This window comes from Pseudophryne corroboree, chromosome 1 (genome assembly GCF_028390025.1).
Source record: "Pseudophryne corroboree isolate aPseCor3 chromosome 1, aPseCor3.hap2, whole genome shotgun sequence".
Classification (NCBI taxonomy): Eukaryota; Metazoa; Chordata; class Amphibia; order Anura; family Myobatrachidae; genus Pseudophryne; species Pseudophryne corroboree.
In genome coordinates, this window is record NC_086444.1 from 205,954,551 (window position 1) to 205,980,799 (window position 26,249).

Sequence of the window (26,249 nt, forward strand, 5' to 3'; positions counted from 1 at the left end):
AAAGATGGCTCACAACAATAATAACCCGATTTTTGTAACTATGTACAAGTATTGCAGATAATCCGCACTTGGGATGGGCGCCCAGCATCCACTACGGACTCCGAGAAATAGAATTATCGGTAAGTAAATTCTTATTTTCTCTATCGTCCTAGTGGATGCTGGGGTTCCTGAAAGGACCATGGGGATTATACCAAAGCTCCCAAACGGGCGGGAGAGTGCGGATGACTCTGCAGCACCGAATGAGAGAACTCCAGGTCCTCTTTTGCCAGGATATCAAATTTGTAGAATTTTACAAACGTGTTCTCCCCTGACCACGTAGCTGCTCGGCAGAGTTGTAATGCCGAGACCTCTCGGGCAGCCGCCCAAGATGAGCCCACCTTCCTTGTGGAATGGGCCTTAACCGATTTAGACTGTGGCAGGCCTGCCTCAGAATGTGCAAGTTGAATTGTGTTACAAATCCAACGAGCAATCGCCTGCTTAGAAGCAGGCGCACCCAACTTGTTGGGTGCATACAGTATAAACAGCGAGTCAGATTTTCTGACTCCAGCTGTCCTGGAACATATTTTCAGGGCCCTGACAACTCCTAGCAACTTGGAGTCCTCCAAGTCCCTAGTAGGTGCAAGGCACCACAATAAGCTGGTTCAGGTGAAACACTGACACCACCTTAGGGAGAGAACTGGGGACGAGTCCGCAGCTCTGCCCTGTCCGAATGGACAAACAGATATGGGCTTTTTTGAGAAAAAACCACCAATTTGACACTCGCCTGGTCCAGGCCAGGGCCAAGAGCATGGTCACTTTTTATGTGAGATGCTTCAAATCCACATATTTGACTGGTTTTAAACCAATGTGATTTGAGGAATCCCAGAACTACGTTGAGATCCCACAGTGCCACTGGAGGCACAAAAAAGGGGTTTGTATATGCAATACTCCCTTGACAAACTTCTGGACTTCAGGAACTGAAGCCAATTCTTTCTGGAAGAAAATTTACAGGGCCGAATTTGAACCTTAATGGACCCCAATTTGAGGCCCATAGACACTCCTGTTTTCAGGAAATGCAGGAAACGACCGAGTTGAAATTTCTTTGTGGGCCTTCCTGGCCTCACACCACGCAACATATTTTCGCCACACGTGGTGATAATGTTGTGCGGTCACCTCCTTTCTGGCTTTGACCAGGGTAGGAATGACCTCTTCCGGAATGCCTTTTTTCCCTTAGGATCCGGCTTTCCATCGCCATGCCGACAAACGCAGCTGCGGTAAGTCTTGGAACAGACATGGTACTTGCTGAAGCAAGTCCCTTCTTAGCGGCAGAGGCCATAAGACCTCTGTAAGCATCTCTTGAAGTTCCGGGTACCAAGTCCTTCTTGGCCAATCCGGAGCCATGAGTATAGTTCTTACTCCTCTACGTCTTATAATTCTCAGCACCTTAGGTATGAGAAGCAGAGGAGGGAACACATACACCGACTGGTACACCCACGGTGTTACCAGAACGTCCACATCTATTGCCTGAGGGTCTCTTGACCTGGCGCAATACCTGTCCCGTTTTTTGTTCAGACGGGACGCCATCATGTCCACCTTTGGTATTTCCCAACGGTTTACAATCATGTGGAAAAAACTTCTCAATGAAGTTTCCACTCTCCCGGGTGGAGGTCGTGCTGAGGAAGTCTGCTTCCCAGTTTCCATTCCCGGGATGAAAAAACTGCTGACAGTGTTATCACATGATTTTCCGCCCAGCGAAAAGTCCTTGCAGTTTCTGCCATTGCCCTCCTGCTTCTTGTGTCGCCCTGTCTGTTTACGTGGGCGACTGCCGTGATGTTTTTCCCACTGGATCAATACCGGCTGACCTTGAAGCAGAGGTCTTGCTAAGCTTAGAGCATTATAAATTTACCCTTAGCTCCAGTATATTTATGTGGAGAAAAGTCTCCATACTTGATCACACTCCCTGGAAATTTTTTCCTTGTGTGACTGCTCCCCAGCCTCTCAGGCTGGGCTCCGTGGTTACCAGCATCCAATCCTGAATGCCGAATCTGCTGCCCTCTAGAAGATGAGCACTCTATAACCACCACAGGAGAGACACCCTTGGATATTGGGTTATCCGCTGATGCATCTGAAGATGCGATCCGGACCATTTGTCCAGCAGATCCCACTGAAAAGTTCTTACGTGAAATCTGCCGAATGGAATTGCTTCGTAGGAAGCCACCATTTTTACCAGGACCCTTGTGCAATGATGCACTGTTTTTAGGAGGTTCCTGACTTGCTCGGATAACTCCCTGGCTTTCTCTTCCGGGAGAAACACCTTTTTCTGGACTGTGTCCAGAATCATCCCTAGGCACAGCAGACGTGTCGTCGGGATCAGCTGCGATTTTGGAATATTTAGAATCCACCCGTGCTGATTGTAGCAGTATCCGAGATAGTGCTACTCCGACCTCCAACTGTTCCCTGGACTATGCCCCTATCAGGAGATCGTCCAAGTAAGGGATAATTAAGACGCCTTTTCTTCGAAGAAGAATCATCAATTCGGCCATTACCTTGGTAAAGACCCCAGGGTGCCGTGGACAATCCAAACGGCAGCGTCTGAAACTGATAGTGACAGTTCTGCACCACGAACCTGAGGTACCCTTAGTGAGAAGGGCAAATTTTGGGACATAGAGGTAAGCATCCCTGATGTCCCGGGACACTATATAGTCCCCTTATTCCTGGTTCGTTATCACTGCTCTGAGTGACTTCATCTTAATTTGAACCTTTGTAAGTGTTCAAAAAATTTTTTTAGAATAAGTCTCACCTAGCCTTCTGGCTTCAGTACCACAATATAGTGTGGAATAATACCCCTTTTCTGTAGTAGGAGGGGTAATTTAATTATCACCTGCTGGGAATACAGCTTGTGAATTTTTTCCCATACTACCTCCTTGTCGGAGGGAGACTTGGTAAAGCAGACTTCAGGAGCCTGCGAAGGGGAAACGTCTCGACATTCCCATCTGTACCCCCGGGATACTACTTGTAGGATCCAGGGGTCCTGTACGGTCTCAGCGCCATGCTGAGAACTTGTCAGACGCGGTGGAACGCTTCTGTTCCTGGGAATGGGCTGCCTGCTGCAGTCTTCTTCCCTTTCCTCTATCCCTGGGCAGATATGATCTTATAGGGACGAGAGGACTGAGGCTGAAAAGACGGAGTCTTTTTCTGCAATGATGTGACTTAGGGTAAAAAACGGTGGATTTTCCAGCAGTTGCCGTGACCACCAGGTCCGATGGACCGACCCCAAACAAGTCCTCTTCCTGTATACGGCCATACTGTGCCGTTTGGAATCTGCATCACCTGACCACTGTCGTGTCCATAACATCTTCTGGCAGTTATGGACATCGCGTTTATTCATGATGCCAGAGTGCAAATATCCCTCTGTGCATCTCGCATATATAGAAATGCTCTATTTTCCAGCTGTTGCCGTGGCCACCGGGTCCGATGGACCGACCCCAAATAACTCCTTTATACGGCAATACTTCCATGTGCCGTTTGGAATATGCATCACCTGACCACTGTCGTGTCCATAAACATCTTCTGGCAGATATGGACATCGCACTTACTCTTGATGCCAGAGTGCAAATATCTCTCTGTGCTCTATAGTCAATAAAATACTGTCCCTGTCAAGGGTATCAATATTTTTAGTCAGGGAATCCGACCAAGCCACCCTAGCTCTGCACATCCAGGCTGAGGCGATCGCTGGCCGCAGTATAACACCAGTATGTGTGTATATACTTTTTATTATATTTTCCAGCCTTGTCAGCTGGTCCTTGAGGACGGCCCTATCTATAGACGGTACCGCCACTTGTTTTGATAAGCGTGTGAGCGCCTTATCCACCTTAAAGGGTGTTTCCCAACGCGCCCTAACTTCTGGCGGGAAAGGGTATACCGCCCATAATTTTCTATCGGGGGGGAACCCACGCATCATCACACACTTTATTTAATTTATCTGATTCAGGAAAAACTATGGTAGTTTTTTCACATCCCACATAATACCCTCTTTTGTGGTACTTGTAGTATCAGAAATACGTAACACCTCCTTCATTGCCTTTAACGTGTGGCCCTAATAAGGAATACGTTTGTTTATTCACCGTCGACACTGGATTCAGTGTCCCTGTCTGTGTCTGTGTCGACCGACTCAAGTAAACGGGCGTTTTAAAACCCTTGACGGTGTTTTTGAGACGTCTGGACCGTACTAATTGTTTGTCGGCCGTCTCATGTCGTCAACCGACCTTGCAGTGTGTTGACATTATCACGTAATTTCCTAAATAAGCCATCCATTCCGGTGTCGACTCCCTAGAGAGTGACATCACCATTACAGGCAATTGCTCCGCCTCCTCACCAACATCGTCCTCCTACCTGTCGACACACACGTACCGACACACAGCACACACACAGGGAATGCTCTGATAGAGGACAGGACCCACTAGCCCTTTGGAGAGACAGAGGGAGAGTTTGCCAGCACACACCAAAACGCTATAATTATATAGGGACAACCTTATATAAGTGTTTTCCCTTATAGCATCTTAATATATATATAAGCATATCGCCAAATTAGTGCCCCCCCTCTCTGTTTTAACCCTGTTTCTGTAGTGCAGTGCAGGGGAGAGCCTGGGAGCCTTCCCTCCAGCCTTTCTGTGAGGGAAAATGGCGCTGTGTGCTGAGGAGATAGGCCCCGCCCCTTTTTCGGCGGCCTCGTCTCCCGCTCTTAACGGATTCTGGCAGGGGTTAAATATCTCCATATAGCCTCCGGAGGCTATATGTGAGGTATTTTTAGCCAAATTAGGTATTCATTTGCCTCCCAGGGCGCCCCCCTCCCAGCGCCCTGCACCCTCAGTGACTGCCGTGTGAAGTGTGCTGAGAGGAAAATGGCGCACAGCTGCAGTGCTGTGCGCTACCTTTAGAAGACTGAGGAGTCTTCTGCCGCCGATTCTGGACCTCTTCTTACTTCAGCATCTGCAAGGGGGCCGGCGGCAAGGCTCCGGTGACCATCCAGGCTGTACCTGTGATCGTCCCTCTGGAGCTGATGTCCAGTAGCCAAGAAGCCAATCCATCCTGCACGCAGGTGAGTTCACTTCTTCTCCCCTAAGTCCCTCGTTGCAGTGATCCTGTTGCCAGCAGGACTCACTGTAAAATAAAAAACCTAAGCTAAACTTTCCTAAGCAGCTCTTTAGGAGAGCCACCTAGATTGCACCCTTCTCGGCCGGGCACAAAAATCTAACTGGCTTGGAGGAGGGTCATAGGGGGAGGAGCCAGTGCACACCACCTGATCCTAAAGCTTTACTTTTTGTGCCCTGTCTCCTGCGGAGCCGCTATTCCCCATGGTCCTTTCAGGAACCCCAGCATCCACTAGGACGATAGAGAAAGCATATTTATCTGAAGAAGATTTTATTGGTTATTTGATGGCAATCACTGAGAGGTTCAGCTGGGTTCTTATTCAAGGTGAGAAAACTAAAACAAACAAAAAAACAAAAAGAAAAGCCCCAATGCAGCAAGATGTAGAATATAATTTAGGGAAGGCTTCTGGCCTGTAGCAACACATCAAACCAAAACGTTGATACATGGAAGAATAGTGATTCAGTAAGGAGCGGGGTGGATAGGAGTGGTACTATTCTGAAAACTCATTACCAAGTCTTTATGAGAACAAGAATGAAGTATCCAAGGTGGATGGAGAAAAGTGTCATACTTGCTCAATTTCAAATATTCAGAAACGCTATACATAAAACTAGCTCAGGGCTTACAATTATTTCTAAAATCTAGGAGCCAGGATGAAAGTGAGTGTAGGAGCTAGAGTAATCCATCCCCCCCCCCCCAAAAAAAAAAATAAGATTTTACTCACCGGTAAATCTATTTCTCGTAGTCCGTAGTGGATGCTGGGGACTCCGTAAGGACCATGGGGAATAGACGGCTCCGCAGGAGACTGGGCACATCTAAAGAAAGATTTAGGACTATCTGGTGTGCACTGGCTCCTCCCCCTATGACCCTCCCCCAAGCCTCAGTTAGGAACTGTGCCCGGAAGAGCTGACACAATAAGGAAGGATTTTGAATCCCGGGAAAGACTCATACCAGCCACACCAATCACACTATATAACACGTGATAGGAACCCCGGTTAACAGTATGATAACAATTGGAGCCTCTGAAGAGATGGCTCACAACAAAACCCGATTTTTGTAACAATAACTATGTACAAGTATTGCAGACAATCCGCACTTGGGATGGGCGCCCAGCATCCACTACGGACTACGAGAAATAGATTTACCGGTAAGTAAAATCTTATTTTCTCTGACGTCCTAGTGGATGCTGGGGACTCCGTAAGGACCATGGGGATTATACCAAAGCTCCCAAACGGGCGGGAGAGTGCGGATGACTCTGCAGCACCGAATGAGAGAACTCCAGGTCCTCCTCAGCCAGGCAATCAAATTTGTAGAATTTAGCAAACGTGTTTGCCCCTGACCAAGTAGCTGCTCGGCAAAGTTGTAAAGCCGAGACCCCTCGGGCAGCCGCCCAAGATGAGCCCACCTTCCTTGTGGAATGGGCTTTTATTGATTTAGGCTGCGGTAATCCTACCGCAGAATGCGCCAGCTGAATAGTGCTACAAATCCAGCGCGCAATAGACTGCTTAGAAGCAGGAGCACCCAGCTTGTTGGGTGCATACAAGATAAACAGCGAGTCAGTTTTTCTGACTCCAGCCGTCCTGGAAACATAATTTTTCAGGACCCTGACTACGTCCAGCAACTTGGAATCCTCCAAGTCCCTAGTAGCCGCAAGCACCACAATAGGTTGGTTCAAGTGAAAAGCTGAGACCACCTTCGGGAGAAACTGAGGACTAGTCCTCAATTCTGCCCTATCCATCTTATGACCACTTTCCACGTGAGATATTTTAATTCCACAGTCTTAAGTGGTTCGAACCAATGTGATTTCAGGAATGCCAAAACCACATTGAGATCCCAAGGTGCCACTGGGGGCACAAAAGGAGGCTGAATATGCAGAACTCCTTTGACAAAAGTCTGAACTTCAGGCAGTGAAGCCAGTTCTTTCTGGAAGAAAATCGACAGAGCCGAAATCTGGACCTTGATGGACCCCAATTTGAGGCCCAACGTCACCCCTGCTTGCAGGAAGTGTTGGAATCGACCCAGTTGAAATTCCTCCTTCGGGGCCTTCATGGCCTCACACCAAGCAACATATTTCCGCCAAATGCGGTAATAATGTCTTGCGGTGACATCCTTCCTGGCTTTGATCAGGGTAGGGATGACTTCCTCTGGAATACCCTTTTCCTTTAGGATCCGGTGTTCAACCGCCATGCCGTCAAACGCAGCCGCGGTAAGTCTTGGAACAGACAGGGTCCCTACTGCAGCAGGTCTTGTCTGAGCGGCAGAGGCCAAAGGTCCTCTGCCCGCATCTATTGAAGTTCCGGGTACCAAGCTCTTCTTGGCCAATCCGGAACCACGAGTATGGTTTTCACTCCTCGCATTCTTATTATTCTCAGTACCCTGGGTATGAGAGGTAGAGGAGGAAACACATAAACCGACTGGTACACCCACGGTGTCACTAGAGCGTCCACAGTGATCGCCTGAGGGTCCCTTGACCTGGCGCAATATCTTTTCAACTTTTTGTTGAGGCGGGACGCCATCATGTCCACCCGTGGTCATTCCCAACGGTTTACCCGCATTTGGAAAACTTCTGGAAGAAGTCCCCATTCTCCCGGGTGTAGGTCGCCCATCGGAGAATCCTTGTGGCTTCTGCCATCGCCATCCTGCTTCTTGTGCCGCCCTGTCTGTTTACATGGGCGACCGCCGTGATGTTGTCTGATTGGATCAGTACCGGTTGGTTCTGAAGCAGGGGCCTTGCTTGGCTTAGGGCATTGTAAATGGCCCTTAGCTCCAGAATAATTATGTGAAGCGAAATCTCCTTGGAAATTTCTTCCCTGTGTGACTGCACTCCAGCCGCGAAGGCTGGCCTCAGTGGTCACCAGGACCCAGTCCTGTATTCCGAATCTGCGGCCCTCTAGTAGATGAGCCCTCTGCAGCCACCACAGCAGCGACACCCTGTTTCTTGCTGACAGGGTTATCCGCTGTTGTATCTGTAGATGGGACACGGACCATTTGTCCCACAGGTCCCACTGGAACGTCCTTGCGTGGAACCTTCCGAATGGAATTATGCTTCGTACGAAGCTTCCAATTTTTTTTCCAGGACTCGTGTGCTTCCACTGGAAGAAGCACTCTTTTCTGGTCTGTGTCCAGAATCATTCCCAGGAACAGAAGACGTGTCGTCGGGACCAGCTGTGACTTTGGAATATTGAGAATCCAGTCGTGCTGTTGTAGCACTTCCCGAGAGAGTGCTACCCCCACTACCAACTGTTCTTTGGACCTCGCCTTTATCAGGAGATCGTCCAAGTACGGGATAATAAAAACTTCCTTCTTGCGAAGGAGTATCATCATTTCGGCCATTACCTTGGTAAAGACCTTCGGTGCCGTGGACAACTCCAACGGCAGCGTCTGGAACTGATAGTGACAGTCCTGTACCACACATCTGAGGTACTCCTGGTGAGGAGGGTAAATGGGGACATGCAGGTACGCATCCTTGATGTCCAGGGAGACCCTGTAATCCCCCTCGTCCAGGCTCGTAATAACCGCCCTGAGCGATTCCATCTCTAACTTGAATCTTCTGATATAAAAGTTCAAGTATTTTAATTTTAAGATGGGTCTCACCGAACCGTTCCGTTTCGGTACCACAACCATTGTGGAATAGTAACCCCTTCCTTGCTGAAGGAGGGGCACCTTGACAATCACTTGTTGTGATTATAGTGTTGAATAGCCACCAACACCGCCTCCCTGGCAGAGGGAGGTGCCGGTAAGGCAGATTTTAGGAAACGGCGGGGGGAAGAACGTCTCGAACTCCAGCCTGTACCCCTGAGATACTACTTGAAGGACCCAGGGATCCATGTGAGAGAGCACACTGGGCGCTGAAATTTCTGAGATGGGCCCCCACCGTACCCGGGTCCGCCTGAGCAGCCCCAGCGTTATGCTGTGGACTTACCGGACGCAGGGAGGACTTCTGCTCTTGGGAACTAGCTGTGTGCTGCAGCTTTTTCCTCTACCTTTGCCTCTCGGCAGAAAGGATGAGCCTCTAGCCCTCTTGCTTTTCTGGGGCCGAAAGGACTGTACTTGATGATACGGTGCTTTCTTTTGTTGTGGGGTAGCCTGTGGCAAAAAAGTCGATTTCCCAGCAGTAGCTGTGGAAACGAGGTCTGAAAGACCATCCCCAAACAGTTTTACCCCCTTATAGGGCAAAACTTCCATGTGCCGATTCGAGTCGGCATCGCCTGACCATTGCCGAGTCCATAACCCCCGTCTGGCGGCAATGGACCTAGCGCTTATTTTTGATGCCAGCCGGCAAATATCCCTCTGTGCATCACGCATGTATAAGACCACGTCTTTTATATGCTCTATTGTCAGCAAAATATTGTCCCTATCCATAGTAATTTTCCGACAGGGAATCTGACCACGCAGCGGGAGCACTGCACATCCATGCCGAAGCAATGGCTGGTCGCAATATAATGCCCAAGTGTGTGACTATATCTTGTAGGGTAACCCCCTGCTTTTTATCAGCAGGTTCCTTCATGGCGGCCGTATCCGGAGACGGTAGTGCCACCTTTTCTGATAAGCGTGTAAGCGCTGTATCTACCCTATGGGGTGTTTCCCAACGTGACCTATCCTCTGGCGGGAAAGGGTACGCTGCCAATTACCGTTTAGAAATTATCAATTTCTTACCGGGGGAAGTCCACGCTTCCTCACACACCTCATTTAATTTCTCAGATGCAGGAAAAACTACTGGTAGTTTTCTCTCACCAAACATAATACCCTTTTATGTGGTACCTGGGGTATTATCATAAATGTGTAATACATTTTTCATTGCCTCAATCATGTAACGGGTGGACCTATTTGGAGGGTACACTAGTCTCATCGTCGTCGACACTGGAGTCGGTATCCGTGTCGACATCTGTTTCTGCCATCTGAGGTAGCGGGCGTTTTTAGAGCCCCCCATGACATTTGAGACGCTGGAACAGGCACAAGCTGAGTAGCCGGCTGTTCTGTGTCGTCGACCTTTTGTGTAAGGAGTTGACACTTTCACGTAATCCTTCCATAAGTCCAACCACACCGGTGTCGATCCCGCAGGGGGTGACATCACATTTACAGGCATTCGCTCCGCCTCCACATCATTATCCTCCTCATACATGTCGACACAGCCGTACCGACACACAGCACACACACAGGGAATGCTCTGACAGAGGACAGGACCCCACAAAGTCCTTTGGGGAGACAGAGGGAGAGTATGCCATCACACACCAGGGCGCTATATATCACATATAAGAGTGTTTTCCCTTATAGCTGCCTATATATATTATATACTGCGCCTAAATTGTGCCCCCCATCTCTTTTTAACCCTTTCTGTAGTGTATTGACTGCAGGGGAGAGCCAGGGAGCATCCCTCCAACGGAGCTGTGAGGGAAAAATGGCGCCAGTGTGCTGAAGGAGATAGCTCCGCCCCTTTTTTGCTGACTTTCTCCCGCATTTTTATGGATTCTGGCAGGGGTTAAAAAGCACCTATATAGCCTCTGGGGCTATATATGGTGCCAGTTTGCCAGCCAAGGTGTCAGTATTGCTGCTCAGGGCGCCCCCCCCCCAGCGCCCTGCACCCATCAGTGACCGAAGTGTGTGGTGTGCATGAGGAGCAATGGCGCACAGCTGCAGTGCTGTGCGCTACCTTGGAGAAGACCGAAGTCTTCAGCCGCCGATTTTCCGGACCACCTTCTTTGCTTCTGGCTCTGTAAGGGGGACGGCGGCGCGGCTCCGGGAACGGACGACGAGGTCGGGTCCTGTGTTCGATCCCTCTGGAGCTAATGGTGTCCAGTAGCCTAAGAAGCCCAAGCTACCACCACTTAGGTAGGTTCGCTTCTTCTCCCCTTAGTCCCTCGATGCAGTGAGCCTGTTGCCAGCAGGTCTCACTGAAAATAGAAAAACCTAACAAACACTTTCTTCCTAGGAGCTCAGGAGAGCCCCTAGTGTGCATCCAGCTCAGCCGGGCACAGAAATCTAACCGAGGCTTGGGGGAGGGTCATAGGGGGAGGAGCCAGTGCACACCAGATAGTCCTAAATCTTTCTTTAGATGTGCCCAGTCTCCTGCGGAGCCGTCTATTCCCCATGGTCCTTACGGAGTCCCCAGCATCCACTAGGACGTCAGAGAAAAAAAAAATAATAAAAAAAAATACTGAGACTCCCCCCCCCACCACAGCCACATTACTGAGCAGCTTCCGCCCCAACCCCCAGGAAAACCAACCCCCACACAATCAAAAGGGGTACCCCCTGGCACGCCAGCCCTCTGCATCCAAACTGCAGTGCAGCTGCCCCCAAGGCCAACAACAATCTCTCCCCTGCGGCCACATTAATGAGCAGCTATCCCCCACAGGCTACCAACCACTCCACAGCCTCCCCCAGGCAAACCGAACCTCCTACCATGTGGCCACATCACTACCCCTCTGAAGCCGCAATGCCTGGCCACGCATAGACCCTCTTATTGGAGATCTCTGTGCAGCCGGCGTTTGGAGATAGCAGACAGAGCAGGATGGGATAGACAGGCAGAGCAGGCCAGGACAGACACTCAGCACATGCACTCCTGTGCAAGAAATGGCCGTCGCAATACAGACATGCCTCTCAAAATCATAGCTGGGGCTGTAGAGGATCTGCTTCCTCCCTCCAAAATCTGATAGCCAGGCAGCAAAATCTAGGGGCATGTTTACCTGGCCCCTGGGATTTGTCAAGCCCTGATGTAGCTTTCAGATAACAGCTGTCCTGTACCATTTTCTATTCCCTAATACACCACTTAGAACAAAACCGTTCATATGCTAGCAACTTAGATTTGTAAAAACACAGCCACTACATTATGGGGTCAACCCTATTAGCTGCAAGTCAGCTTACAGTGCAAGTGTAGCTATACAAGACACTTGCAGTACCCTCTTAACTCGCTACTTGTCAGCAGACCCATGGAGCAGTGTAGAGAAATATGCAATACTGAACCATGAGGAGAGAGTTGCAGTGCTGTTGTAACCCGCAACTAGAAGGATTGAACTCTTAAAGGTGCATACACAGAGAGATTTTGACTAAGATTTTTACTGAGCGATTTCCCTTGAACTGGCTGTAGGAGATTTTGACTAACTTTACCTTTACCTTTTTTTTTTTTTTACCTTTACCTTTTTTTTTTGACTAACTAACTTTACCTTTAGAATCAAGACAGAAAAATGTTGCAGCCTTCTTAAATAAAAATAAAATAAAAAAAAACAGCACAAGAGGGCGGGGAATTTTTTTTTATAATCTCTCTCTCTCTGGGGTAAATTTACTAAGATGGGAGTTCTATCTAAGATGGGATGTTGCCTGTAGCAACCAATCAGATTCCAGGTATTATAACCTAGAAAGTGCCAGATAAATGAGAAGTAGAACATGATTGGTTGCTATGGGCAACATCCCATCTTAAATAGAACTCCCATTTTAGTAAATTTACCCCTCTATATATATATTTTTTTTTACCTTACAAATACATTTAAATTTTTCTTTCCCACTCACCATCCAGCAGTACTTTGGTGATGGGCCCAGAACACTTGCTATATTTACCAGTGTCCCAGCACTCGCAAACAGCCAGGGATTCTCTAATGATCCCTTTTGTTGCTGGTCCGATATCTCCATAACAGAGTGGATCCAAGAAAGCAGCTCTAATCCTTTTGATTAGAGACGCAGTGTTTAAATCTCTCTTGTTACAGACAACCAAGCAGTGCCATAGGTGATGTACACCTGTGGTGAGAAGTAGAAAGCTCCTTTAGATTTTTTCTTTCAAATTAAGCTCTAGGTAATACACCGCTATAAACCGTTCCTTAAGGCAATGGTCAAACAGATTTGAGACATTTGAGTCTACACAGCAGACGCCCTCGTATTTCCTGTTTATGTCCCATTTTGAAGTGTTTCCAAACAGTTAAATTATGTCCTCCGTAGTGATGAGGCTGATTTGGCATTGATCGGGATGCCAGTGGTCAGTATACCGACAGCGGCAATCCAATGGTCAGAATCCTGACAGGAAAAAGCAAGTATAGAAGCCCAATACACAAGGGGAGAGATGTGTGCTGAGGGATCTCTCTCACCCCACTCAGCACAGCACGCCGTGTGCTGAGCGAGGGGGGCAAACGGGGAGGCCACTCATTTCACCCAGCAGTGAAATGAGCAGCATGCTAGATTGTGCCTGCATGCAGGCCAATCTCACACCTGCGATAGCGACGTGCTGGGCCACGCATCGCAATGGGGCATACACACGGAGAGATCCGTGCTTAAATTCTATGCAATCTAGTCAGATTGCTTAAGGGCCCTACACACAAAGATTTCCCTTAACGATATGAACGTTATCATTCATTAATGAACGAGAACTCATTCATATCGTTCATTGTGTAGGCACTAACGATGAACGATGCGCGGCCCCACGCTCGTTCATCGTTAGTGCCCCGTCGCTTATGCATGCTGGCCAATATAAACAATCTTATCCATATTAGCACGCCCTGCTATGGAGCCAGGTAACAGGGGGAGTGAAGAAACTTCACTCCTCCCCCCGCCCCCTCCCCCCACCATGTCGCCCGTATTCACTGTCTGGCAGCTCGGCGGCAGATTGCAGAGTCTGTAGGAGGCATTAGAATTTAAGAACTGATCTCTGTGTGTACCCCCTTTAACTTTGTTAACGTAGCAGATTAGGTGATCTGGACAACACTTAAGAAAACTGCAAGGCCAGGTATCCACTGGCTGATTTGCATTTAAATGCCAGTAAAACTAGATGTCACATGTGTGACATGCAGTTGTTTTACTTGCATGTAAGAGGTCATTGTAGGTCACCGACTATAGTAGGTAGTATTTAGAAAACTGCAACATGGCCAAGTGAGTGTTTGAGAGTACAATGATGGGTGAATATTGGATCACTGGAGACAATTCCATTTTCAGACACGTTTTCATGCATCGGGATGGAAACTGACAGCCTGTACGAGTGTTTTGTTTTTTGTTCTAAATGGTCTAATTTAGGTTCTAAACATTTACCCTGCAACTTCTTATGAAAGCTGCTTCTTAGAAAAAAACATCTAACACCACCCTACAAGTGTATATACTGAGAAACATGCAGAGCTGTTCTCAAAACTGCACCTTTGGCAGACTCTGTATTTTCTTAATCTGTCTTTCCGGAGAAGCAGAGGACAATTTGCCTATTCTTTAAACGTAATCTGAGCTGCCTGCATTAAGTGGGAAAATGTGAGCTGTTAACATCTCTTTAGAAGCACGCTGGCAATAGAGACCTGCAGAAACTTTGTGACTGCCTGAATACATGCTGTTTATGTGAAGTGATTCACTTCGAATTCTCCAAGTCCCAGCTGACTGCATGTAAGAGCCAAGAAGAACAAAAGTGATCAGCACAAGAGGTCACTAGGCCAGGCAGAAAGTCTGACAGTATGTACTGTGTAAAGTACACAATCTGTTGCTTTACGTATGAAGATTTCCCTTCTAGGCAAGTAAAGCATACGTCACTGATCGTACATCCCACTTAAAAAGCTTCTATAGCAGGGATGGGGAACCTTTGGCCCTCCAGCATGCCCTGCTACAGATTTAGCAAGGCCAAACAGCAAAACTGTAGCAGGGCATGCTGGGATGTGTAGTTCAACAGCTGGAGGGCTGCAGGTTCTATAGCAATCAATTACCAACACTGTCTGCGATAAAAATGCAAGGAAAATTATATATTATTTTATACCCCAATAAAAAAAAATAAAAAAAAAAAAAATGATAATATATAAATATATATATATATATATATATATATATATATATATATATATATATATATATATATATATATATATATATTATATATATACATACATACATATACACACACACACACATACATATACACACACACACACACACACACACACACATACATATACACATACATACTGCTCAAAAAATAATAAAGGGAACAGTAAAATAACACATCCTAGATCTGAATGAATTAAATATTCTGATTAAATACTTTGTTCTTTACATAGTTGAATGTACAGACAACAGAATCGCATAAAAATTATCAATGGAAATCAAATTTATTAACCCATGGAGGTCTGGATTTGGAGTCACACTCAAAATTAAAGTGGAAAAACACACTACAGGCTGATCCAACTTTGATGTAATGTCCTTAAAACAAGTCAAAATGAGGATCAGTAGTGTGTGTGGCCTCCACGTGCCTGTATGACCTCCCTACAATGCCTGGGCATGCTCCTGATGAGGTGGCAGATGGTCTCCTGAGGGATCTCCTCCCAGACCTGGACTAAAGCATCCGCCAACTCCTGGACAGTCTGTGGTGCAACGCGGCATTGATGGATGGAGCGAGACATGATGTCCCAGATGTGCTCAATTGGATTCAGGTCTGGGGAACGGGCGGGCCAGTCCATAGCATCAAAGCCTTCATCTTGCAGGAACTGCTGACACACTCCAGCCCGATGAGGTCTAGCATTGTCTTGCATTAGGAGGAACCAAAGGCCAACCGCACCAGCATATGGTCTCACAAGGGGTCTGAGGATCTCATCTCGGTACCTAATGGCAGTCAGACTACCTCTGGCGAGCACATGGAGGGCTGTGCGACCCCCCAAAGAAATGCCACCCCACACCATTACTGACCCACTGCCAAACCGGTCATGCTGGAGGATGTTGCAGGCAGCAGAACGTTCTCTTTGGCGTCTCCAGACTCTGTCACATGCTCAGTGAGAACCTGCTTTCATCTGTGAAGAGCACAGGGCTCCAGTGGCGAATTTGCCAATCTTGGTGTCCTCTGGCAAATGCCAAACGTCCTGCACGGTGTTGGGCTTTAAGCACAAACCCGACCTGTGGACGTCGGACCCTCATACCACCCTCATGGAGTCTGTTTCTGATCGTTTGAATAGACACATGCACATTTGTAGCATGCTGGAGGTCATTTTGCAGGGCTCTGGCAGTGCTCCTCCTGTTCCTCCTTGCACAAAGGCGGAGGTAGCGGTCCTGCTGCTGGGTTGTTGGCCTCCTCCACGTCTCCTGATGTACTGGCCTGTCTCCTGGTAGCGCCTCCATGCTCTGGATACTACGCTGACAGACACAGCAAACCTTCTTGCCACAGCTCGCATTGATGTGCCATCAAGGATGAGCTGCACTACCTGAGACACTTGTGTGGGTTGTAGGGAGGTCATACAGACACGAGGCCACACACACTACTGAGCCTCATTTTTACTTGTTTTAAGGACATTACATCAAAGTTGGATCAGCCTGTAGTGTGTTTTTCCACTTTAATTTTGAGTGCGACTCCAAATCCAGACCTCCATGGGTTAATAAATTTGTTTTCCAATGATAATTTTTGTGTGATTTTGTTGTCAGCACATTCAACTATGTAAAGAACAAAGTATTTAATAAGAATATTTCATTCATTCAGATCTAGGATGTGTTATTTTAGTGTTCCCTTTTTTTTTTTTTTGAGTATATATATATATATATATATATATATATATATATATATATATATATATATATATATATATATATATATATATATGAATATATATATATATATATATATATATATATATATGATTCGCAGGTCCGGCACTCCATGCTTAGATCAGCAGCTGCGGCGGTGCCCTCACAGGGGGAACAAATAGAGTTTGCAAAGGTGCGGCACTCGTACCAAATGAACAGACTTCAAAAGCAAAGTAGCTATTGCATCAACGTTTCAATATTTATATATTGTCTTCAGGATCTGAAGACAATATATAAATATTGAAACGTTGATGCAATAGCTACTTTGCTTTTGAAGTCTGTTCATTTGGTACGAGTGCCGCACCTTTGCAAATATATAAATATATATATATATATATATATATATATAGTGTACCTTATTGCCCCGGCACTCCAAATATCCACTCAGGGATATGTCTCGCTCCGGTGCCTTCCTCCGTGGAGAGCTTTGGTGAGGCCCCCCAGGATATGGCGGTCACAAACGAGGCGGCACTCAGAGGCTGTCACAAATTCTTGTAATAGTGCAAACAGAGAAATCAACGTTTCGGGGACCAGAAGGGGAACTGGTCCCCGAAACGTTGATTTCTCTGTTTGCACTATTACAAGAATTTGTGACAGCCTCTGAGTGCCGCCTCGTTTGTGACCGCTATATATATATATTATATATATATATATATATATATATATATATATATATATATATATATATATATATACATACACACACACGCATGTGTTGTCACAATAAGGCCATGTAAGGCAAAAAGTATACACCAACATAAATACAGGGATGTCTTGTTCACCATTGTGAATATTGCCTACTAACTGAAGGATAAAAACCTTCAGGCATTTCAGCCCGCAGTTTAGACTGACACCTCATACCAGGAACAGTAGATCCCTTTTATAGAAAACAAGAATTGCATAGTAAGCAGTTTCCTGTGTGGGATTTTGGGGGTATTAGGTCTCCTTTCTATCCAATAAAGCCTCCCTAATCAAGGAAAGCAGCAATGATTAAGCCCGTCAAGCGAGCGCCTGAGCACGTACTTAGCTTTTATATGCAAACCACATGATCAGAAAAAAAAAAAAAAAAAAGTCAATTAAAAATCAGAAATGCACTAAAGTGACAGCAAAATATTAGCTGAAATAATTTAAAAACCCTACATAAGGGTGTTCTATGCATTAAAGCGCATTCATGCTTAGTAGGAGGACTGCAGAACTACAAGTGACTAATACAACAGTAAACTATTTAACAATGGAGTCAAAATGTACCAGAGATTTCCTGGTATGGTTTATTACCATTTTACAGTGTACTTTCCAGAGTACTAATCAGCTACACAGCAAGTACAGCCTGCCATTGAATGGAAATTTCACTGACTGCATTAATACAGGGGGTGGGGGGCATAGATGTGCAACTGTTTAAACAAACCTTACCCATAGGCTGTAAAATATACAATCAAGTGATCTATATGAAGAACAACATGTATTATTTTAGTGCATTTTATATAAAACTAATTTAGAACAAGGGAAAGCCTCCAAACAGCTGTCCCATCGAATCAGACAGCACAGCAAATGGTAACGCAAAACCGTATCATACAAATCAGCACAGGGCAAGAAATGTTTTACAGGCCCAAGGCTAGAGACCTGAAGTGACAGCTCAGCAAAATTCCCCTATTTCCAGAGCTGGGACTTTGGCTGAGTTTACTGAATGAATCGGAGACCAGCTGGCACCGCTGAGGAAGTAAAGCTGTATGTATGCTTGTAGCTGTACAGCTAGTTAAAAGCTATCCATCTAAAAGGAGTACCAAATAAAGCCATTTAAGATTTGATTAAAGAAAAGCAAACATGATCATAAAAGTAAATGTCATACTTTTGCTGCTAGATCTGAATGTTAAACTAACCCAAAGACACCAGAGAGTTACCTTATGGAAATAGACCCCAACCACTGGAACACCATTAGGCCAGAAAGCATTTCTTAAGACACAATTATAATAGTTCTGTAACTTACGTAGTTCTAAGCAGATATGTCACCAATTGTTTTATAACAAGACGACGTTCCACTACACTGGGGAAGAGAGAAACTCCAGCAGCTATGTGGCCAGTGAATGGGAGGTGGGAAGAAAATTAAAAACCGTTTAACCAGCTGTCCCCACAAACCTAGACAGGGGGGGGGGGGGGGGGGGGGGGATGGTATCTGTAGGACTGACAACACAGCACTGAGCTACTGCTGGGATTCATATAGAGGATTACTCCAGCTTCCCTATCCAGCAGGTACAACGCACAGGCGCCCCTGGGACCCTACTTACTCTGGCAGAGACCCTAATCAAGAGGACACCCCAACCGGATAACAGGGGAAAAGACCCCAAAATGAGCAAAATACACAAAAACAAGTACATAAAGTGGGTGTAGAGCAAACTAGCCCAGCTGTAAGGAAGAGTGATGACACTACAGTAAAGGATCTGGGGGCTGTCAGGGAAATTCCATCCAGTGTCAGCTCTGGGGATGAAGTCAGGGTCTCCCCACAGAGGGCACCCAGCTGATGGGAGCAGGAGCACACTCAGGGGCACAGGGCAATAAGTAGCAGGGGGCAGCAGTACCCCTTCCCCCTATGCCTGCACTGGCTGGTGCACCTGGGAGACAAGGGACCAGCTGGTTCACATAACATGGAGGAGGCAGCCCTCAGCACCCTGGCCACCAGCAACCCCGTATCACCCCCACCAGCACACAGCTGCCCACCTTCCTCACTCCCCCACCCTGTACAACAGCACTCAGGGGCACTTTCTAGACACCCCATTTGCCATCTGCCGGCTCTGCCCCTTACCTTAGTGTTCTGGTGGCTCTCCAGGGCTCTGAAGGCGGTCTCAGTGAGTTTGACGTGAAGTACGGTGACCTGGTCCTGTGTCCCCCTCCCGCAGGACAGCCCGTACCTCCCCTCCTCACTAAGAGCCGCCGCCGCCATCTTCCTCGCTCACTCCCTCTTCCCCTCCCGATTCTCCGGGAGCAGCGGGTTTTGTATGTCGCAGCCTAACTTGCTGCTGTGTACACGAAACGGAACAGGCGACAGTGATTGGACAGCCGCTAAGCCCCGCCCCGCACGTACAGGCCAGCTCTTTATAGCCAGCGACCAGGGCTCTTTTTCCTCTCGATATTATTTCGTTCCTTGCGCGACGTCACAGTGTTAATGAGTGGGCGTGGCCAGCAGTGACGTGCGGCAGACCCTGAGCTGCTGGGCACGGTGTGACATAACCATGACGTCTCCTCCCCGCTGAGAGGGGGGCTCCAGTGAGTCTGCTGTCAGACGGTGTGCGCGCACTGTGCGTGAACCTGGCTGCTGCTGTGTCAATAGCCGTTGTACTGGCCGCAGCTCCCCCTTATATGAGAGAGCTTCATTCTTCCCCCATTTCAATTACATAGCTGCTGCTGTTCGCATTATTATATTATAATTTTCCCCCAAACCAGTGACCTGCTGAAAGTTTGTATGTTTCACAGGAGCACGATAGTTACTGTGGGAACTGCTAAAGGTTACTTACATTATGCTTGAGGAAATACTTTGTGCTGGATTATCTTATGTGTAATAGCAAGGCTTTCTCACAATATGAAATATGCTTTATTGATAATTTCATAAAAATAAATACATGTGGAAAAACTACCAGACAATGGAGGCAGTTGCCTTAGGCGCCAACAGCTGGAGGGAAACCTCCATTTCTCTTACGTCCTAAAGGATGCTGGGGACTCCGTAAGGACCATGGGGATAGACGGGCTCCCCAGGAGACATGGGCACTAAAAAGAACTTTAGATATGGGTGTGCACTGGCTCCTCCCTCAGACCCTCCAACATGACCCGCCCCACTAGGTACAAAATGCTCTGTTCCTGGACTTCCCTCTTAATTTATGATTTCTATCACCTGTGTTGAACTAGTTAAATGATAAGAAAGCTGTTTCTTCACAGGTGATGGCAATAATAAATTAAGAGGGAAGTCCAGAAACAGAGCATTTTGTACCTAGTGGGGCGGGTCATGTTGGAGGGTATGCTCCCTCTATGCCCCTCCTCCAGACCTCAGTTTGATGCTGTGCCCAGAGGAAACTGGGTGCATTACAGGGAGCTCTCCTGAATTTCCTGAAAGAAAGAAATTTTGTTAGATTTTTTTATTTTCATGGAGCCTATTGGCAACAGGCTCCCTGCATCGAGGGACTGAGGAGAGAGAAGCAGACCTACTTAACTGCTAGGCTCTGCTTCTTAGGCTACTGGACACCATTAGCTCCAGAGGGAGTCGGAACGCAGGTCTCTCCTAGCTGTTCGTCCTGGAGCCGCGCCGCCGTCCTTCTCACAGAGCCGGAAGATAGAAGCCGGATGAGTATGAGAAGAAAGAAGACTTCAGAGGCGGCAGAAGACTTCGGATCTTCACTGAGGTAAAGAGCAGCGGTAACGCTGCGCGCCATTGCTCCCACACATCACACACACGGCAGGCACTGTAATGGTGCAGGGCGCAGGGGGGGGGGGGGGTGCCCTGGGCAGCAATTTAAACCTCTGGTCTGGCAAATCAGGACATATATGGGCTCTGCACTGTATATTTGAGATCCCCCGCCAGTTTTTAAAAGAAATCAAGCGGGACCGAAGCCCGCCACTGAGGGGGCGGAGCTTGATCCTCAGCACTCACCAGCGCCATTTTCTCCACAGCACACCGCTGAGAAGCTGGCTCCCCGGACTCTCCCCTGCTGAACACGGTGACAGAGGGTTTGAAAGAAGGGGGGGGGGGCACATAATTTGGCGCAGTGTTATATATATTTCTCTGACGTCCTAAGTGGATGCTGGGGACTCCGTCAGGACCATGGGGAATAGCGGCTCCGCAGGAGACAGGGCACAAAAGTAAAAGCTTTAGGATCAGGTGGTGTGCACTGGCTCCTCCCCCTATGACCCTCCTCCAAGCCTCAGTTAGGTTTTTGTGCCCGGCCGAGAAGGGTGCAATCTAGGTGGCTCTCCTAAAGAGCTGCTTAGAGTAAAAGTTTTGTTAGGTTTTTTATTTTCAGTGAGTCCTGCTGGCAACAGGCTCACTGCAACGAGGGACTTAGGGGAGAAGAAGTGAACTCACCTGCGTGCAGGATGGATTGGCTTCTTAGGCTACTGGACACTAGCTCCAGAGGGACGATCACAGGTACAGCCTGGATGGGTCACCGGAGCCGCGCCGCCGACCCCCTTGCAGATGCTGAAGAGAGAAGAGGTCCAGAAATCGGCGGCTGAAGACTTCCCAGTCTTCTTAAGGTAGCGCACAGCACGGCAGCTGTGCGCCATTGCTCTCAGCACACTTCACACCAACGGTCACTGAGGGTGCAGGGCGCTGGGGGGGGCGCCCTGGGCAGCAATGAAAATACCTATGCTGGCTAAAAATACATCACATATAGCCTCTGGGGCTATATGGATGTATTTAACCCCTGCCAGGTTGTCAGAAAAACGGGAGAAGAAGCCCGCCGAAAAGGGGGCGGGGCCTATTCTCCTCAGCACACAGCGCCATTTTCCTACACAGCTCCGCTGCTAGGAAGGCTCCCAGGCTCTCCCCTGCACTGCACTACAGAAACAGGGTTAAAACAGAGAGGGGGGGCACTTATTTGGCGATATTATTATATATTAAGATGCTATAAGGGAAAACACTTATATAAGGTTGTCCCTGTATAATTATAGCGTTTTGGTGTGTGCTGGCAAACTCTCCCTCTGTCTCCCCAAAGGGCTAGTGGGGTCCTGTCCTCTATCAGAGCATTCCCTGTGTGTGTGCTGTGTGTCGGTACGTGTGTGTCGACATGTATGAGGACGATGTTGGTGAGGAGGCGGAGCAATTGCCTGTAATGGTGATGTCACTCTCTAGGGAGTCGACACCGGAATGGATGGCTTATTTAGGGAATTACGTGATAATGTCAACACGCTGCAAGGTCGGTTGACGACATGAGACGGCCGGCAAACCAATTAGTACCTGTCCAGGCGTCTCAAACACCGTCAGGGGCTTTAAAACGCCCATTTACCTCAGTCGGTCGACACAGACACTGACTCCAGTGTCGACGGTGAAGAAACAAACGTATTTTCCATTAGGGCCACACGTTACATGTTAAGGGCAATGAAGGAGGTGTTACATATTTCTGATACTACAAGTACCACAAAAAAGGGTATTATGTGGGGTGTGAAAAAACTACCTGTAGTTTTTCCTGAATCAGATAAATTAAATGAAGTGTGTGATGATGCGTGGGTTTCCCCCGATAGAAAATTATTGGCGTTATACCCTTTCCCGCCAGAAGTTAGGGCGCGTTGGGAAACACCCCTTAGGGTGGATAAGGCGCTCACACGCTTATCAAAACAAGTGGCGTTACCGTCTCCAGATACGGCCGCCCTCAAGGAGCCAGCTGATAGGAGGCTGGAAAATATCCTAAAAAGTATATACACACATACTGGTGTTATACTGCGACCAGCGATCGCCTCAGCCTGGATGTGCAGCGCTGGGGTGGCTTGGTCGGATTCCCTGACTGAAAATATTGATACCCTTGACAGGGACAGTATTTTATTGACTATAGAGCATTTAAAGGATGCATTTCTATATATGCGAGATGCACAGAGGGATATTTGCACTCTGGCATCAAGAGTAAGTGCGATGTCCATATCTGCCAGAAGATGTTTATGGACACGACAGTGGTCAGGTGATGCAGATTCCAAACGGCACATGGAAGTATTGCCGTATAAAGGGGAGGAGTTATTTGGGGTCGGTCCATCGGACCTGGTGGCCACGGCAACAGCTGGAAAATCCACCTTTTTTACCCCAAGTCACATCTCAGCAGAAAAAGACACCGTCTTTTCAGCCTCAGTCCTTTCGTCCCCATAAGGGCAAGCGGGCAAAAGGCCAGTCATATCTGCCCAGGGGTAGAGGAAAGGGAAGAAGACTGCAGCAGGCAGCCCCTTCCCAGGAACAGAAGCCCTCCACCGCTTCTGCCAAGTCCTCAGCATGACGCTGGGGCCGTACAAGCGGACTCAGGTGCGGTGGGGGGTCGTCTCAAGAGTTTCAGCGCGCAGTGGGCTCACTCGCAAGTGGACCCCTGGATCCTACAAGTAGTATCCCAGGGGTACAGATTGGAAATTCGAGACGTCTCCCCCTCGCAGGTTCCTGAAGTCTGCTTTACCAACGTCTCCCTCCGACAGGGAGGCAGTATTGGAAACAATTCACAAGCTGTATTCCCAGCAGGTGATAATCAAAGTACCCCTCCTACAACAAGGAAAGGGGTATTATTCCACACTATATTGTGGTACTGAAGCCAGACGGCTCTGTGAGACCTATTCTAAATCTGAAATCTTTGAACACTTACATACAAAGGTTCAAATCAAGATGGAGTCACTCAGAGCAGTGATAGCGAACCAGGACCAAGGGTACCTCAGGTTCGTGGTACAGAACTGTCACTATCAGTTTCAGATGCTGCCGTTTGGATTGTCCACGGCACCCCGGGTCTTTACCAAGGTAATGGCCGAAATGATGATTCTTCTTCAAAGAAAAGGCGTCTTAATTATCCCTTACTTGGACGATCTCCTGATAAGGGCAAGGTCCAGAGAACAGTTGGAGGTCGGAGTAGCACTATCTCAAGTAGTTCTACGACAACACGGGTGGATTCTAAATATTCCAAAATCGCAGCTGTTTCCGACGACACGTCTGCTGTTCCTAGGGATGATTCTGGACACAGTCCAGAAAAAGGTGTTTCTCCCGGAGGAGAAAGCCAGGGAGTTATCCGAGCTAGTCAGAAACCTCCTAAAACCAGGCCAAGTGTCAGTGCATCAATGCACAAGAGTCCTGGGAAAAATGGTGGCTTCTTACGAAGCGATTCCATTCGGCAGATTTCACACAAGAATTTTTCAGTGGGATCTGCTGGACGAATGGTCCGGATCGCATCTTCAGATGCATCAGCGGATAATCCTGTCTCCAAGGACAAGGGTGTCTCTTCTGTGGTGGCTGCAGAGTGCTCATCTACTAGAGGGCAGCACATTCGGCATTCAGGACTGGGTTCTGGTGACCACGGATGCCAGCCTGAGAGGCTGGGGAGCAGTCACACAGGGAAGAAATTTCCAAGGAGTGTGGTCAAGTCTGGAGACTTCTCTCCACATAAATATACTGGAGCTAAGGGCAATTTACAATGCTCTGAGCCTAGGAAGACCTCTGCTTCAAAAACAACCGGTGCTGATCCAGTCGGACAACATCACGGCAGTCGCCCACGTAAACAGACAGGGCGGCACAAGAAGCAGGAGGGCAATGGCAGCAAGGATTCTTCGCTGGGCGAAAAATCATGTGATAACACTGTCAGCGGTGTTCATTCCGGGAGTGGACAACTGGGAAGCAGACTTCCTCAGCAGGAACGACCTCCACCCGGGAGAGTGGGGACTTCATCTGGAAGTCTTCCACATGATTGTGAACCGTTGGGAAAGACCAAAGGTGGACATGATGGCGTCCCGTCTGAACAAAAAACTGGACACGTATTGCGCCAGGTCGAGACCCTCAGGCAATAGCTGGGACGCTCTGGTAACACCGTGGGCGTACCAGTCGGTGTATGTGTTCCCTCCTCTGCCTCTCATACCCAAGGTACTGAGAATTATAAGACGGAGAGGAGTAAGAACTATACTCGTGGCTCCGGATTGGCCAAGAAGGACTTGGTACCCGGAACTTCAAGAGATACTAAGAAGGGACTTGCTTCAGCAAGGATCATGTCTGTTCCAAGACTTACCGCGGCTGCGTTTGACGGCATGGCGGTTGAACGCCGGATCCTAAGGGAAAAAGGCATTCCGGAAGAGGTCATCCCTACCCTGGTCAGAGCCAGGAAGGAGGTGACCGCACAACATTATCACCGCATTTGGCGAAAATATGTTGCATGGTGTGAGGCCAGGAAGGCCCCACGGAGGAATTTCAACTCGGTCGATTCCTGCATTTCATACAAACAGGAGTGTCTATGGGCCTCAAATTGGGGTCCATTAAGGTTCAAATTTCGGCCCTGTCGATTTTCTTCCAGAAAGAATTGGCTTCAGTTCCTGAAGTCCAGAAGTTTGTCAAGGGAGTACTGCATATACAACCCCCTTTTGTGCCTCCAGTGGCACTGTGGGATCTCAACGTAGTTCTGGGATTCCTCAAATCACATTGGTTTAAACCGCTCAAATCTGTGGATTTGAAATATCTCACATGGAAAGTGACCATGCTGTTGGCCCTGGCCTCGGCCAGGCGAGTGTCAGAATTGGCGGCTTTGTCTCACAAAAGCCCATATCTGATTGTCCATTCGGACAGGGCAGAGCTGCGGACTCGTCCCCAGTTTCTCCCTAAGGTGGTGTCAGCGTTTCACCTGAACCAGCTTATTGTGGTACCTGCGGCTACTAGGGACTTGGAGGACTCCAAGTTGCTAGATGTTGTCAGGGCCCTAAAAATATAGGTTTCCAGGACGGCTGGAGTCAGGAAAACTGACTTGCTGTTATCCTGTATGCACCCAACAAACTGGGTGCTCTTGCTTCTAAGCAGACGATTGCTAGTTGGATGTGTAGTACAATTCAGCTTGCACATTCTGTGGCAGGCCTGCCACAGCCAAAATATGTAAATGCCCATTCCACAAGGAAGGTGGGCTCATCTTGGGCGG

The 26,249-nt window shown here is 47.9% G+C and overlaps 1 protein-coding gene across 2 annotated transcripts in view; it reads right to left on the reverse strand.

The window, feature by feature from the left end:
• ELL2 (elongation factor for RNA polymerase II 2) overlaps positions 1–19,900 on the reverse strand; it is a 103,983-nt gene extending 84,083 nt beyond the window's left edge. The window contains exon 1 of one of the 2 annotated variants that reach the window (XM_063964044.1): positions 19,439–19,900. In XM_063964044.1, the coding sequence (XP_063820114.1) occupies positions 19,439–19,576 (138 nt within the window). In that variant the 5' untranslated portion in view covers positions 19,577–19,900. The remainder of the gene's footprint in view (positions 1–19,438) is intronic. The other variant, XM_063964043.1, reaches the window with a different exon arrangement.
• Between the last annotated feature and the right edge of the window lie 6,349 nt (positions 19,901–26,249).